The sequence below is a fragment of the Hyla sarda genome, chromosome 4 (genome assembly GCF_029499605.1).
Source record: "Hyla sarda isolate aHylSar1 chromosome 4, aHylSar1.hap1, whole genome shotgun sequence".
In the NCBI taxonomy this organism is placed as follows: Eukaryota; Metazoa; Chordata; class Amphibia; order Anura; family Hylidae; genus Hyla; species Hyla sarda.
Window position 1 is genome coordinate 47,253,561 of NC_079192.1, and position 17,025 is coordinate 47,270,585.

General features: G+C 43.1%; 1 protein-coding gene across 6 annotated transcripts in view; it reads left to right on the plus strand.

The window, feature by feature from the left end:
- Window positions 1-17,025, plus strand: part of PRKACA (protein kinase cAMP-activated catalytic subunit alpha) — a 170,027-nt gene that overhangs the window by 56,700 nt on the left and 96,302 nt on the right. For all 6 annotated transcript variants that reach the window (XM_056570763.1, XM_056570765.1, XM_056570767.1 and 3 more), the window contains exons 4-10: window positions 1,738-1,866; window positions 2,813-2,911; window positions 4,290-4,372; window positions 4,473-4,599; window positions 5,010-5,105; window positions 13,800-13,922; window positions 16,036-16,200. In XM_056570763.1, the coding sequence (XP_056426738.1) occupies window positions 1,738-1,866; window positions 2,813-2,911; window positions 4,290-4,372; window positions 4,473-4,599; window positions 5,010-5,105; window positions 13,800-13,922; window positions 16,036-16,200 (822 nt within the window). The remainder of the gene's footprint in view (window positions 1-1,737; window positions 1,867-2,812; window positions 2,912-4,289; window positions 4,373-4,472; window positions 4,600-5,009; window positions 5,106-13,799; window positions 13,923-16,035; window positions 16,201-17,025) is intronic.

Below are 17,025 nucleotides of genomic sequence, written 5' to 3' on the forward strand. Positions count from 1 at the left end.
CCAAACTGCTTGCCTATTGCAGATTCAGTCTTCCCAGCCTGGTGCAGGTCTACAATTTTGTTTCTGGTGTAATTTGACAGCTATTTGGTCTTGGCCATAGTGGAGTTTGGAGTGTGACTGTTTGAGGTTGTGGTCAGGTGTCTTTTATACTGATAACAAGTTCAAACAGGAACCATTAATACAGGTAACGAGTGGAGAACAGAGGAGACTCTTAAAGAAGTTGTTACAGGTCTGTGAGGGCCAGAAATCTTGCTTGTTTGTAGGTGACCAAATACTTATTTTCCACCATCATTTTCAAATAAATTCTTTAAAAATCAGACAATGTGATTTTATGGATTTGTTTTTCTCATTCTGTCTCATATAGTTGAGGTTATAACCTATGATGATAATTTCAGGCCTCTCTCATCTTTTAAGTGGGTGAACTTGCACAATTGGTGGCTGACTAAATACTTTTGCCCAACTGTATAAGTGAATGTGGTGGGTAATGTAGTGGTACTATGAGAGAACAGGGTAGGTAATGTGAAGGTACTATATGGGAAGAGGATAGGTAATGTAGGGGTATTATGAGGTAACAGAGTGGGTAATGTGGTGCAACTAAGGGGGAAGAGGGTGGGTAAAGTAGGGGATCTATGAGAGAATAAGGTGGGTAATGTAGTTTTACTATAAGGGACGAAGGTGGGTAATGTAGTGGTACTATGAGGGAAGAAGGGGGGGTAATGCGGTATTAAGAGGGATGAATGGGTCATGTAGTGGCACTGTCAGGGTACAGGGTGGTTAGTATGTTGGTCACAGTAGTGTAGGGTTTGTATTCCATGGTGCCACATACAGGGTAGATAATGCAAAAAAATGAAAAGGCAACAAGAGGTGCGCCCCTGGTGAGTACCGTCTGGATAGGTAAATCAGGGTAATGAAAAAGATGGGTCCTTACACTTGGGTGTTGCGCTAAGAGCACTAGAGATGAGCGAATTTACAGTAAATTCGATTCGTCACGAACTTCTCGGCTCGGCAGTTGATGACTTATCCTGCATAAATGAGTTTAGCTTTCAGGTGCTCCGGTGGGCTGGAAAAGGTGGATACAGTCCTAGGAGACTCTTTCCTAGGACTGTATCCACCTTTTCCAGCCCACCGGAGCACCTGAAAGCTGAACTCATTTATGCAGGATAAGTCATCAACTGCCGAGCCGAGAAGTTCGTGACAAATCGAATTTACTGTAAATTCGCTCATCTCTAAAGAGCACAACACCTACAGTAGCGTTTGGAATGAATGGAAGGCCGGACAGCTGCCACGAGGAACTTCCCGGAGTGACGTCAGTCTCCCCGGTAGCGAAGCAATAGGAGAAATGTATGAAATGGTGTTCCCCTCAGTAACGGCGCTGGCCATGGATAGATCTAAATGTTTTTATTGTTACATATAGGGCAACGCGTTTCGACCCTAGACAGGAGTCTTCATCAGGCAACCTGATGAAGACCCCTGTCCGGGTTCGAAACGCGTTGCTCTATATGTAACAATAAAAACATTTATATCTATCCATGGACCAGCGCCGTTACTGAGGGGAACACCATTTCATACATTTCTCCTAATACATTGTAGATAGGCTGTGGTTAGACCAGTGTGGTATGTTAGATAACACGTGAATCCAGTGTGTCTGGTTCCAGCAGCAGTGTATGATAGAGTAACGGTGTGGATGGTTGGTGTAGTAGTTCTGCGCTCTTCTCAACTGTTACCATCACTCCTCAGAACACGGCTCACCTGGACCAGTTTGAGCGCATTAAGACACTGGGCACGGGTTCATTCGGTCGTGTGATGCTGGTCAGACATAAGGAGAATGGTCATCACTATGCCATGAAGATCCTGGATAAGCAGAAGGTTGGTACGCTGCTCCGAAACCACCATCCGCCACATTGTGCTGAATATCTCTTCCTGCATCTTAGTATGAACAGAACATTTTCCCCAGTAGAGAACAATGGAGCTTGATTATACCAGTAAGATACATCATAATATAACTGATGCTAGGGAAGAAGTTCTGCTCAGAATAAAACTGACCACTAGATGGCATCGCCTTTATGTGAAACAATCTATATTGTAATCCCAACAATCTTTGTTCAGTCAGTTTGCCCCTGTTTACTTTGTTCAGTCAGTTTACCCCCCGACCAGATGAATGTAAATAGAAGTCATTGGATGTTACCATACAGCAGCTGTACAATTGTAGGGTGCACTGTGATCAGCCATAACCATAAAAGCACTGACTGGTAAAGTAATTCTAACATTACTGGAGCCGCACCCCACAACTTATTGATGTGTTGGGGTGACGTACCACAGGACACTTTCAGAGGACTTGCGGAGTCCAACCTGACAGGTCAGAGCTGGATTGGTGGCATTAGGGGGGGTTTAGGTTTTATTGTTATGGCTGATTGTTTTATATAATGGAATTATTTACCTTGTAGAGTGATGCCAATATATGGCGCCAAGATAAGTAGCTCATAATGCTAAGTCAACAGACAATGTGTATGTACAGTATTAGCAAACCTATACTGACAGCAGGTGTCTTCCGCCCTGTATGTGCCTCTGTTCATGGGTTCCTACTGTGCCATAGTGGTCTGTTTAGAGCAGTCTTTCCCAACCAGGGTGCCTCCAGCTGTTGCAAAACTACAACCAGGGAGTTGTAGTTTTGCTACATCTGAAGGCACCCTGGTGATAGTTGTAGGTGCTCTATTCCATTAAGTTCACAGGCCATGGTACCCTGATATTACCAGCTAATATAGGGGTGTAGACTCCTGTAATAAAGGTTAATGCTCTACTTTTATCCTGCCAGGTGGTAAAGTTGAAGCAGATTGAGCACACGCTTAATGAGAAGCGGATCCTACAGGCTGTGAACTTCCCTTTCCTTGTGCGCTTGGAGTATTCATTTAAGGTAATTGTGGAGCCCTCATCTCTTAACCTTCATTTCTCTTATTTTTACTACAACTGTACAATATATGTGTCTTACTCGGTCCCATCCTACCTCTCCTCCTGCTCCTCGGTCCCATCCCACCTCTCCCACTGCTTCTCTGTCCCATCCCACCTCTCCCACTGCTCCTCTGTCCCACCTCTCCTCCTGCTCCTCTGTCATCTGTCCTGCCCCCTCTCTCCTCTTCTTTCTTCTGTCCCAGACACCTTCTCTCCTTCTGCTCCTTGATCCCCCTGTCCCATTCCACCTCGTCCTTTTGCTCGTCTGTGTATGTGTCCCTTCCCACCCTCTTGCTCCTTGGTTATCCCACCTTCTGTTCTTCTGCTCCATGGTCACCCCCCTCCTCCTTTCTTCTCCTGGTACTCAGCCTCCTCTTTTTCCTTGTTTGTCTTTCACCCCCTCTCCCTCTTCTTCCTTGTTTATCTTTCACCCCTTCTTCTCCTCAGCCTCCTCTTTTTCCTTGTTTGTCTTTCACCCCCTCTCCCTCTTTTTCCTTTTTTATCTTTCACCCCTTCTTCTCCTCAGCCTCCTCTTTTTCCTTGTTTATCTTTCACCCCCTCTCCTCCTCAGACCCCTCTTTTTCCTCCTCAGCCTCCTCTTTTACCCCCTCTCCTCCTCAGCCTCCTCTTTCACCCCCTCTTCTCCTCTTTCACCCCCTCTCCTCCTCAGATCCCTCTTTCTTCTCCTCGGCCTCCTCTTTCACCCCCTCTCCTCCTCAGACCCCTCTTTTTCCTCCTCAGCCTCCTCCTTTCACCCCCTCTTTTTCCTCCTCAGCCTCCTCTTTTTCCTCCTCGGCCTCCTCTTTCACCCCCTCTCCTCCTCTTTCACCCCCTCTACTCCTCAGACCCCTCTTTCTCCTCCTCGGCCTCCTCTTTCACCCCCTCTCCTCCTCAGACCCCTCTTTCTCCTCCTCGGCCTCCTCTTTCACCCCCTCTCCTCCTCTTTCACCCCCTCTACTCCTCAGACCCCTCTTTCTCCTCCTCGGCCTCCTCTTTCACCCCCTCTCCTCCTCTTTCACTCCCTCTACTCCTCAGACCCCTCTTTCTCCTCCTCGGCCTCCTCTTTCACCCCCTCTCCTCCTCTTTCACCCCCTCTCCTCCACAGACCCCTCTTTCTCCTCCTCGGCCTCCTCTTTCACCCCCTCTCCTCCTCGGCCCCCTTGGGTCCCTTCCCGCTCCTGGCCTTAAGCCACCAGTCTTACCTTTCCATCCCCTGCGTATATTTTCTGTTCCTTATTGCTAATCTACCTCACTATCCAGTGGTTCGATCTAATGCCGTCATTTTGCATTGGGACAATATTTTTGGTGCCTTCTTTAATTCCCTGAGCTTTTTTTCTTCTCAGGACAACACAAATCTGTACATGGTGATGGAATATGTAGCAGGGGGTGAGATGTTCTCTCACCTGCGTAGGATCGGACGCTTTAGGTATTGTTGGGGCTTCTCTTAGTTGGTGGGCCTTAGGTTTTACCTAATATGACTTGCTAGTTTTTTCATACATAACTTTTTAAAATTTATTTCTGTGCAGTGAACCTCACGCCCGCTTCTACGCGTCCCAGATTGTATTAACCTTTGAATACCTGCACTCCCTGGATCTTATATACAGAGACCTGAAGCCAGAGAATCTGCTTATAGACCAGCAAGGCTACATACAGGTACCTTAGTCCACATTGTGACAAAACTTATTACAAGATGGTTCTTGTTGTCCCCAGGTAAACCAGAGGGGAGCATGTTGATTTCAAGGACATCTTTGTCATAATACTCCTCTTCAGCTTCTGTTACTTTCATTTATCCGTACTAATCCATTCTATATGGTCCTTCTTGTCTGGTTAGGTCAGTGTTTCCCAACCAGGGTGCCTCCAGCTATTGTAAAACTACAACTCCCAGCATGCCCAGGCTTTGGCTGTCCGGGCATGCTGGGAGTTGGTTTTGCAACAGCTGGAGGCACCTTGGTTGGGATACATTGGGTTATTTACATGTATGTATACATCGCCATCTATAGGCTTTGTCAGAAGCTACAAATCAAGAATTTTTGTTCAAACTGCATCCTGACATTTTTACTTAGGTAACAGATTTCGGCTTTGCCAAGAGAGTAAAGGGAAGAACTTGGACTCTGTGTGGGACCCCGGAGTACCTGGCCCCTGAAATCATCCTCAGCAAGGTGAGAAGCAGATCCCTGCTAATATTATGTCAGAATGATCTGTCCTGTTATTGGAAATGAAATGTATTGGTACAGGACAGACCATCAATCCTGAACAAGCCCTTCAAGTTTTGCCCATGAAAACAACTTTTTGCTTAGTTATAGCAAATTACTTACTCCGGTGGAAAACTTTTTTCTTTTTTTTTTTATTAAATGAACTGGTGCCAGAAAGTTAAACAGATTTGTAAATGACTTCTATTAAAAAATCTTTACCCTTCCAGTACTTTTTAGCAGCTGTATGCTACAGAAGAAGTTATTTTTCTTTTTGAATTTCTTTTTTTTGTCTTGTCCACAGTGCTCTCTGCTGACACCTCTGTCCGTGTCAGGAATTGTCCAGAGCAGGAGAAAATCCTCATAGCAAACCTATGCTACTCTGGACAGTTCCTGACCTGGACAGAGGTGTCAGCAGAGAGCACTGTGGACAAGACAAAAAAGAAATTCAAAAAGGAAATAATTTCCACTGTAGCATACAGCTGCTAGTAAGTACTGGAAGGATAACGATTTTTTTTAATAGGAGTAATTTTTAAATCTGTATAAACATAAAAGGGAATGTGCAGCTCACAATTAACTAGCCGAGGTAAGGAGGCTGTACACCTACACCTGGTGTTAGAATTGAAATAGCAAAATTTTAACAGTAACCAACCCCTCAAGGCCAGCAGGAGTTGCCTGATACATAGATGAAAAATAATTGATATTAATGACTGGATTGTGCTTCAATTCTAACATGAAAATATAAAATGTATTAAAAGTATAACATTTTACACTTTGTCCTCGAAGCACAGGGCCCTTGTGCCGAGGAAATTGATATATAAAATATCAATATGAACAAACACAGATAGCATTGGGAAATTTCAACAATGTGATATCACTTTAGATAATCCCGAAATGAGCTCAAGTCCCATAAATGGTAAAAGTTCCAAAATGATGGAAATATAAAGGATATATTATAGTTACCAGCCTGCAATAAGTCCCGACAGCACGTCACCTTGAGTTGAAACATGAAGTCCGCACATTTAAGATGGTAACAGACTCTGGCGTGCGTCTCCGCGGCGGTCTGCCTGCCACAGACCAGCTGGAATAGTAGCCGCCTTCGGAATTGTTCTCTGTAGATGGTAACAAGCGATGTAGCAGATGCGGACCTCTAGGTAACTCGATGGTAAGTGACGTCACAGGCGCTGGGCAGCGCTGCCTGGAAGCTGGTCTCAGGAACAATATGCTGGTTTGGAAATCTCCGGTATGGAGTCAGGTATCGGTGATGTGGAAGTATTATCAGTACATCTAGACGCGTTTCAGGGCTCTCATATCCTTGGACACGGCCCTTTCCTCAGTAGGCTTGTATGTGTTTTTAAAGCAGTAGATCCTTTATATATTTGTCCGGTCGTAATCACATAAATTGCATGGAGGTGATACTCAAAATAGCCAAAAGACTAGAAACGGGTCGCTACAAGAGAATGTGATGTGTGAAACCTGAACTGGTGTCGGCATTAACCAATAGATCTGTAAGTACTTGCGGATTTTCATTACCGCATTGTGTAAATTGTCTTCATCGACATATTCAAAATGGGAGTAGTAACAATAATAAAGTCACCTAAATACGGTACATAATGTGGCTATGTAGTCATCCAGAATTAGACAAAAACAATAATAAAAATAGGGACTTTGCACGATGTGACAGCAAATTACTATCATATCTTCGCTGCCGCATCATATGAATAGGTTTATTAAATATACTCGGGATATGGATAGCAACAACAGCATGACATCCGAACTCGGACTGAAATAAATAAATGAAAACAAATCGATAAATAATAATAATGAATAATACAGGGTAAATAATGTGAAAATAAACTAAAAAATAAATTATGTCTTGAACTGAATAAGGATGAATAAAATAAAATATACAAAAGAATAAAATAGAAATGAAAGTAAAGATAAAATACAATAAAATAAAGTAAAAATGAAATAAAATAAAGTAATAGAATAAATTAAAATGAAATAAAAAATTAGAATAAAAAAATGATAAAAGGAATCATGAAATCAAAAAAAATAATAAAAATGACAATATACAAACTAGTAAAGTGACTAATAGACCTGAGAAACCAACAATATATACTGTAGCTGTAGGTTTATGCTAACTGCAAAAAGACCAATCTACTTACATATGAATACAACATTCTAAGATAGAAATCTTGAATAAGGACGAAATGTAGGGGACATGGAGGACTGCAAAGGACACCCTCAAAAAGAGGGGGGACCCTGGAGGCCTGCAAGGCCCCTACAAAATAACAAATAATTCAAAGGTAGAATTGAGTCCATTAGGCTCAAGTGTCTCAAATTCATAGATTTATATTTTTTTTTTCTGCTCTAGACATCCTTACAATGACACCAAGCTTTGTAGCACAGTACAGTCTATAGAGGATGTGTATAGGTTACAAGATGACTTGGATAGACTAAGTGTCTGGGCATCCACTTGGCAAATGAGGTTCAATGTGGATAAATGTAAAGTTATGCATCTGGGTACTAATAACCTGCATGCGTCGTATGTCTTAGGGGGGATTAAACTGGCAGAGTCACTGGTAGAGAAGGATCTGGGTGTACTTGTAGATCACAGACTACAGAATAGCATGCAATGTCAGGCTGCTGCTTCCAAAGCCGGCAGGATATTGTCATGTATAAAAAGAGGCATGGACTCAAGGGACAGGGACATAATACTCCCCCTTTATAAAGCATTGGTACGGCCTCACCTGGAATATGCTGTTCAGTTTTGGTCGCCTGTTCATAAAAGGGACACTGCGGAGTTGGAAAGGGTGCAGAGACGCGCGACTAAACTAATATGGGGCATGGAACATCTTAGCTATGAGGAGTGATTAAAGGAGTTACAATTGTTTAGTCTTGAGAAGAGACTTTTAAGGGGGGATATGATAAACGTATATAAGTATATAAATGGCCCATACAAAAAATATGGAGAAAAACTGTTCCAGGTTAAACCCCCCCAAAGGACGAGGGGGCACTCCCTCCGTCTGGAGAAGAAAAAGTTTAGTCTAAAGGGGCGACACGCCTTCTTTACCGTGAGGACTGTGAATTTATGGAACGGTCTACCTCAGGAACTGGTCACAGCAGGAACAATTAACAGCTTTAAAACAGGATTAGATACATTCCTGGAACAAAATAACATTAATGCTTATGAAGAAATATAAAATCTCATCCCTTCCCCAATATCGCGCCACACCCCTACCCCTTAATTCCCTGGTTGAACTTGATGGACATATGTCTTTTTTCGACCGTACTAACTATGTAACTATGTAACAATCAGACTGCTCTATTATGGATATTAATAAAATGTGCCGATAAAGGGTGTTTTAGGTTACCATTTTTGATGTTCATTTTAAAGTTCTCTTAGTCCTTCCTATATGTTATGATTGAAGCACAATCCAGTCATTATTATTATCAATTATTTTTCTTCTATGTATCAGGTAACTGATGCTGGCCTTGAGGGGTTGGCTACTGTTTTAATTTTCAAATCTAACTTTCTGTCACCAGTTCATCAAAAAAAATAAAAATAATAATAATAATAATTCCTCCGGAGTACCCCTTTAAAGGGGTTGTGCGCTGCCCTGCCTTTCGGAGCTCCGCTCGCAGTGTCCGGAAGTTCATTACTCCGAGCGCTGTGTGCGGGCTTCCGTGTTTGCGGCCGCCCCCTCGTGACGTCACACCCGCCCCCTCTACCAAAGTCTATGGGAAGGGGGCGTGACAGCGGTCGCTCCCCCTTCCCATAGACTTTCGTTGAGGTGCCGGACATGACGTCACAAGGGGGCGGCCGCGAACACGGAAGCCCGCACACAGCGCTCGGAGTAATGAACTTCCGGACACTGCGAGCGGAGCTCCGAAAGGCAGGGCAGCGGAGAGCACAACTCCTTTAACCCCTTACATGGACAGCCATACATATATTTTTAGGTGGGTCACAAGGGGTGGGAGCACGCGGACAGCCGTTCCTTTTCATGAACTGACCACCTCCAAACTGACAGATTAACACCTTGCACCCCGTGGTCAGATTATGACCACAGTGTGTACGGGATCTGTGGAGATCTGTCTCATACTTGGCCCAGAACTGCCATATATATATATATATATATATTAGAGAGAGAGAGAGAGAGAGAGCCAGAATACAGCCATGCTGAATATTTTTTATTTATTTTTTAATAAAAAATAAAAATCATATATATTTAGTATTGCCACATTCATAACAAAACAACCTGAACTATAAAAATATTAATTATATTATAAAATTATTAATATATTATTATCTATCTTGTATGGCAGTGTTTCCTTACCAGGGTGCTTCCAGCTGTTGCAAAACTACAACTCCCAGCATGCCCGGACAGCCAACGGCTGTCCGGGAATGCTGGGAGTTGTAGTTTTTCAACAGCTGGAGGCACCCTGGTTGGGAAACAGTGTTGTATGGGGATTGCTGTAAAAAAGATTTAAAAAAAAAATAAAATAAAATCTAACTATATAAAGCAGTATATCCGCCTCCCAAAAAATGGAAAACGGTAGCATAAAATGACTAGAGATGAGCGAACTTACAGTAAATTCGATTCGTCACGAACTTCTCGGCTCGGCAGTTGATGACTTTTCCTGCATAAATTAGTTCAGCTTTCCGGTGCTCCGGTGGGCTGGAAAAGGTGGATACATTCCTAGGAAACTCTTTCCTAGGACTGTATCCACCTTTTCCAGCCCACTGGAGCACCGGAAAGCTGAACTAATTTATGCAGGAAAAGTCATCAACTGCCGAGCCGAGAAGTTCGTGACGAATCGAATTTACTGTAAGTTCGCTCATCTCTAGTAGCGACCCACAGAATAAAATAGTAATGGGATTTCTGCTGCACAGTAAAAAATGTTAATTTTTTTTTATTTTGCACAGATTGTATCCAGTATCACAACTCGTGTACATAGAATATAAGTCACAGCCCACTGACAAGTGTGACATTGTGTGTGGAAAATGACAAGAGGAAAAAAAAAATGTCATTTTAAAGTTGTACAGCAGGGGGCGATCATTACCCAGACATTAGGCTGAATTTGCTGCATTAACTTACTGCTGGCAATGTTATAGTGAAAAGAGGCCTCTCTGCTAACATTCTGACTAGAGATGAGCGAATTTACAGTAAATTCGATTCGTCACAAACTTCTCGGCTCGGCAGTTGATGGCTTATCCTGCATAAATTAGTTCAGCTTTCCGGTGCTCCGGTGGGCTGGAAAAGGTGGATACAGTCCTAAGAAAGAGTCTCCTAGGACTGTATCCACCTTTTCCAGCCCACGGGAGCACCTGAAAGCTGAACTAATTTATGCAGGATAAGTCCTCAACTGCCGAGCCGAGAAGTTCGTGACGAATCGAATTTACTGTAAATTCGCTCATCTCTAATTCTGACCATGAAAAGTAGCTCTAAGGCTGCATTCACACCACGTTTTTGCTGTACAGTTCCCGTATCAGGTTTTTGATGAGAAACTGATTCCTCAAAACCGGACTAAACTGTATCAAAAGAAGTGTGCACAAATTTTAACCCGTGTACGATTTGAAAAATGACGTCTGGTTGCATCCGTTTTTTAAGGAAACAACGTATACATTTACACATTAACACTTCACTCCATTTAGGAATAAAGTTTCACTTGTTTGATTGAAATCCAAGAAAAAAACTGTGCAAAGTCAAAAACCGTATGGTGAAAACCGGATGGAACCGTACACGCATACAGTTCTGTACGGTTCCCATTGGACAAAAAAAAAAAAAAACGTATACGGTTTCAATACGGCTTTTCGCCCGTACAAAAAAACTGGACAAAACCGTACACGGCGCAAAACGGATGCATCTTTTGGCGTACGAATTATAATGGAGAGTCAATGCATACGGTTTTCCATACAGTTTTCAAATTGAAAGTTACACTGGAACTGTATTGCAAAAACGTGGTGTGAATGTAGCCCAACCCTATAAGAAGTGTTTAGGTCCTAAATTATCACCTTTCTAAGTGATTTTTGCACATAGTGGTCTAACAGCCCGGACTCTTATTTCTCGGGCTGCCATTTTTTTCCCCTCCCTGTTGTGTCGTGTTAGTGGGGTCATATGTAAAAAAAAAAAATAAATAAATATATATATATATATTAAAAAAAAAAGTGTGTGTGTGTATATGTATGTATGTGTGTGTGTATATATATATATATATATATATATATATATATATATATATATATATATAATATATTAAAATAAAATATATTTCAATAAGTATAAATATTGCCCCTGCCAAGTAAGACCAGTAAGATCACCAATGGGTCAGAAACCACACGATCCACCAAACTCCAGGGTCGCTATCAATGTAGAAATATAGACTTAGAACCATTAGGGATCTTGGTAGGAGCGTCGCCCAAATAATGCCACAAAGCAGGTAATATAATAATAATCACAGGGGGACACTTTTCTGTCCCAACCAGGAATGTGCACTTAACCCCTTATTGTTGCATGTATATTTTTCTGGTTGGTGATAACAAACATTTTATGAATTTTCAAAAAAGAAAAAAAAATGCTTGGGCTGCCATAATAATTATGGCATTGATTTTTCTTTTCTTTTTTTTTTCTTTTTTTTTTTTTTTTTGAAGATCCATATTATTATACAAATAATGTACACAGCTAGCTACTACAGGTAGTCCTACCTAAAGGGGGACAAACCACCTACAGGTGGGCCCTACCTACATGAGGAAAACTACTGAGGTGGGGGAGGTTTGCCTCAGTTAAAGGGGTTCTCCGGTGCTCAGGATAGGGGATAGGGGATAATATGCATGATCGCGGGAGTCCCGCCGCTGGGGACCCCCGGGATCTTGCACGTGGCACCCCGTTTATAATCAGTCCCCGGAGCGTGTTTGCTTCGGGTCTGATTACAGGTGACCACCGGGCCGGCGGCGTGTGATGTCATGCCTCTGCCCCCATGTGACGTCGCGCTCCACCCCTCAATGCAAGCCTACGGGAGGGGGCGTGACAGCTATCACGCCCCCTCCCGTAGGCTTGCATCGTGGGGCGGAGCATGACATCACACGCAGCCGGCCTGGTGGTCGCCTGTAATCAGACCCGAAGCGAACACGCTCCGGGGACTGATTACAAACGGGGTGCCACGTGCAAGATCCCGGGCGTCCCCAGTGGCGGGACTCCTGCGATCACGCATATTATCCCCTATCCTTTGCATAGGGGAAAAGATGTGTAAGCACCGGAGAACCCATTTTAACAAAAAAAAATCCAAGGTGTGCCCCAAGGTAAAAAAAAAAAAAAATAAATAAAAAAAAGTTTGGTAAGCACTGCTCTATGGGATCAGAATATATAGTAGTTATACACCTCTTAAGGCTGTGTTCACACTTAGCATTTTTGCTTGTTTTATTTTTTAAACCCAAGAAAACGGCACTGTTCTACTGCGATTCCACCATTTGCAATAAAAAAAAATGCATAATTTCTAGAGCCATTTTGGAATCATTGCAAAAACATGGATAAACAATTACAAACTTACAGTAAGAACCCATGTGAACATAACCTAAAGACTTTATAAATCACCTCAGTTATGATTATAGGTCAAATCACTTTCTCATGGGAATAAGTAAAATGCACCTTGAATAAGAAAACTGAGTGATTTTCATTAGAGATCCAGTGGTGAATGAAGACTTATTTTCAGACAATGCACTATGGGAAAACAGTATGCAAATTAGCTCTTCTACTTAAAAAAATGTAATAAAAAACCCAAAAGGATTGGGGGCAAAGACCACCAGAAGCAGTGTCTGCAGGGATGCAAGCCTTTCTTTTGTAGGAGACTCTGGTTTGGTTCTATAAGGTTCGGTTTACACTGCGGAGATTCCGAGTGCGGCCAGTGCTGACTGAACCAGTCGGTGCTAGGACCGCGCAGACACTGCAGTCTCCAATAGACTGCAATGTGTTCCGTGAGTATTTTTGCCTGTAGAATGAGCAACGCCATTCTTCAGGTGGAAATTTCCAAACAAATTTTCCGTTCTGAAGTGTAAATTTGTGACCAGAAAACCATTCACTATACTCTACATTTTAGTGAGCGGAATTTCTGCCTGCAATTTCAAGCCTAAGGCTGGGTTCACACTACAGAATTTCTGCCAGAGATTTAGATGGCGGCACTAGGACCGCACAGACTTTTTTGCCGTCCCCATAGACAGCAATGCATTTCTGGGTGGATCATTTGGGAGATCTGCTCAGAAATTCATTGACATTTATGGGGACAGCAATGCAGTCCGTGCGGTCCTAGTGCCGCCGGCTTGATCTCCAGCAGAAATTCTGCCCAGAAATTCCACAGTGTGAACCCAGCCTAAGAGTCTATTCACACAGCAGAATTTGCCGCTTGGGGAATTCCGCCCCAAATTAAAGCCCATAGACTTCTATAGGATTCCGCACTCCCATTCACACTTCTGAATTTCCCATTTAAGGAGTGTGAAGGGGAGTGCGGAATCCTATAGAAGTCTACGGGCTTTAATTTGGGGCAGAATTCCCGAAATGGAAATTCTGTCGTGTGAATAGACCCTGAGAGGTTTTTTCTTCTTTCTTCCTTGTAACGTGTACTATTTTAGCCTATACCGTACAATAATCCCTCTCTTCTGTTTCTTAGGGGTATAATAAAGCCGTGGACTGGTGGGCTCTTGGTGTCCTGATATATGAAATGGCCGCAGGTTATCCGCCATTCTTTGCTGACCAGCCTATACAGATCTATGAGAAGATCGTATCTGGGAAGGTGAGTGTCAAAGTTCATCTGATCTTTTCATTCAGACATGTGTAGCTCCTAAGTTAAAGGGGTACGCCCGGTGGAAAACTAAAAGCCGTATCCGTTTTTTTAAATAAACGCATTAAACCGTATGCAACCGGACAGGCGTTTTCAAACCATATACAGTTTAAAACCCTACAGAGGTATGTATAGTTGTATACGATTCGGTTCGGTTTTGAGACATACGTTTTTTTTTGTTTTTTTTACAAAAAACCTGATGCAGGAATCGTATTGCAAAAACGAGATGTGAATGCAGCCTAAGACAGGAAAAAATGCTGTAAGTACCGTATTTATCGGGGTATACCACGCACCGGCCTATAACACGCACCCTCATTTTACCAAGGATATTTGGGTAAAAAAAAGTTTTTTACCCAAATATCCATGGTAAAATGAGGGTTGCGTGTGTGCGCGTGTATACCCCGATATACCCCCAGGAAAGGCAGCGGGAGAGAGGCCGTCACTGCCCGCTTCTCTGCCCCTGCGTGTCCTGGGGTCTAGAGCCCTGCTGCCGCCGCTTCTCTCCCCCTGGCTATCGGCGCCGCTGCCCGTTCTCTCCCCCTGACTATCGGTGCCGATAGCCAGGGGGAGAGAAGGGGCAGCAGGGACAGCGGCACCCATTGCCAGCGCCGCTGCCCCGGTGCCTTCCCCATCCCTGGTTGCATAATTACCTGTTGCCGGGGTCGGGTCCGCGCTGCTTCAGGCCTCCAGTGTGCGTCCCATGCGTCGCTGCTATGCGCTGCACTGCACGGCGCAATGATGAGTGAACGGGCAGCAGCGCCGATAGCCAGGGGGAGAGAAGGGTCGGCAGCAGGGCTCTAGACCCCAGGACAGGCAGGGGCAGAGAAGCCGGCAGCGCTGGTGGTCTCTGCACCTGCAAAGCCGCTGCAGTTCATTGATTTAAAGCGCCCGCTTTAAATTATTGAACTGCAGCGGCTTCTCGGCGTAGAACACTCACATAGACTTTAGGCAAAAAATTTTAGCCTAAAAAATGCATGTTATACGCCGATAAATACGGTAATCTGCAGCGTTGTACAACATTGCTTGTTTAGAAAAATGGTCGTCATTTTTACAGCTACAAATATGACTGAAAATACACTGTGCAAACATGGCCTAAATCTGTAAATAGATGGCTCTTGTTGTATGGCCTCTTTACGCTTGGAACAGGATTTCTTTGTTTTTTGAGACCGAGAAAGACCCATGACCTCCTTAAATGGGTTATCCAGGAAAAAACTTTTTTTTATATATCAACTGGCTCCAGAAAGTTAAACAGATTTGTAAATTACTTCTATTAAAAAATCTTAATCCTTTCAGTACTTATGAGCTGCTGAAGTTGTGTTGTTCTTTTCTGTCTAAGTGCTCTCTGGGGAACTGTCCAGAGTAGAAGCAAATCCCCATAGCAAACCTCTTCTACTCTGTGCAGTTCCAGAGACAAGAAGATATGGCAGCAGAGAGCACTGTTGTCAGACAGAAAAGAACAACTCCACTTCAGCAGCTGATAAGTACCGGAAGTATTAAGATTTTTTAAATAGAAAAATAAATTATTTACAAATCTGTTTAACTTTCTGGAGCCAGTTGATAAATATAAAAAAAATTTCCTGGAATACCCCTATAATAAAACTCTTTCCCCCCCCTCCATATTGGTAGAGTATAGGTTACCAATAGAGATGAGCGAACTTACAGTAAATTCAATTCATCACGAACTTCTCGGCTCGGCAGTTGATGACTTTCCCTGCATAAATTAGTTCAGCTTTCCGGTGCTCCGGTGGGCTGGAAAAGGTGGATACATTCCTAGGAAAGAGTCTCCTAGGACTGTATCCACCTTTTCCAGCCCACCGGAGCACCGGAAAGCTGAACTAATTTATGCAGGATAAGTCATCAACTGCCGAGCCGAGAAGTTCGTGACGAATCGAATTTACTGTAAGTTCGCTAATCTCTAGTTACCGACCAATAGTCCTTGTTGCCGTCGGCTGATGATTTTCTATTCTCTTCTCAAAAAAGACAAAATGAACAGATGGAATAATAAAGTAACTCCAGATGTGACTTTGTGGGGATGTGACTTTTTATTCTTTTTGTACACCCATAGGTGCGCTTCCCCTCACACTTCAGTTCTGATTTGAAGGATCTCCTCAGAAACCTCTTGCAGGTCGATCTTACCAAGAGATTTGGCAACCTAAAGAATGGCGTGACAGACATCAAGGGTCATAAATGGTTCAGCACCACAGACTGGATTGCAGTCTATCAGAAGAAGGTACTTTGGTTTGTTGATGCATCTGATCACGTATAGCTGGATAGAGAGGGTCCTCAGGAGACATTGCACTTCCTTATCGGAAAGACTGGAGCAGTATTTCCCAACCAGGGTGCCTCCAGCTGTTGCAAAACTACAACTCCCAGCATGCCCGGACAGCCAACGGCTGTCCGGGCATGCTGGGAGTTGTAGTTTTGCAACAGCTGGAGGCACCCTGGTTGGAAAACAATGGACTAGAGGGATTATTGTAAGATTAAAATGTATCCTCTATATACTGGATACTGGTGATTAGAAATGAGCGAACTTACAGTAAATTCGATTCGTCACGAACTTCTCGGCTCGGCAGTTGATGACTTTTCCTGCATAAATTAGTTCAGCTTTCAGGTGCTTCGGTGGGCTGGAAAAGGTGGATACAGTCCTAGGAGACTCTTTCCTAGGACTGTATCCACCTTTTCCAGCCCACCGGAGCACCTGAAGGCTGAACTAATTTACGCAGGATAAGTCATCAACTGCCGAGCCGAGAAGTTCGTGACGAATCGAATTTACTGTAAGTTCGCTCATCTCTACTGGTGATAATTAACTGAATGGTGGGAGGGCTGATTGCTGGGACCACCACTGATCTCGAGATAGGAAGTCCCGTGAACCCCCCCCCATGAGTGAATTTGCAATGGGCCTGCTTGGAGATGCGTTTTATTTTTTTTGTTTTTTTTAAATTTATTTATTTATTTATTTATTTTTTAAAGTTTTACTTTCCCTATGCCATAAAAAAATAATAATTTTAGAATATATTTTTTTTTTTTTTTTTTTTTTTTTTTAGTAGACTGAACT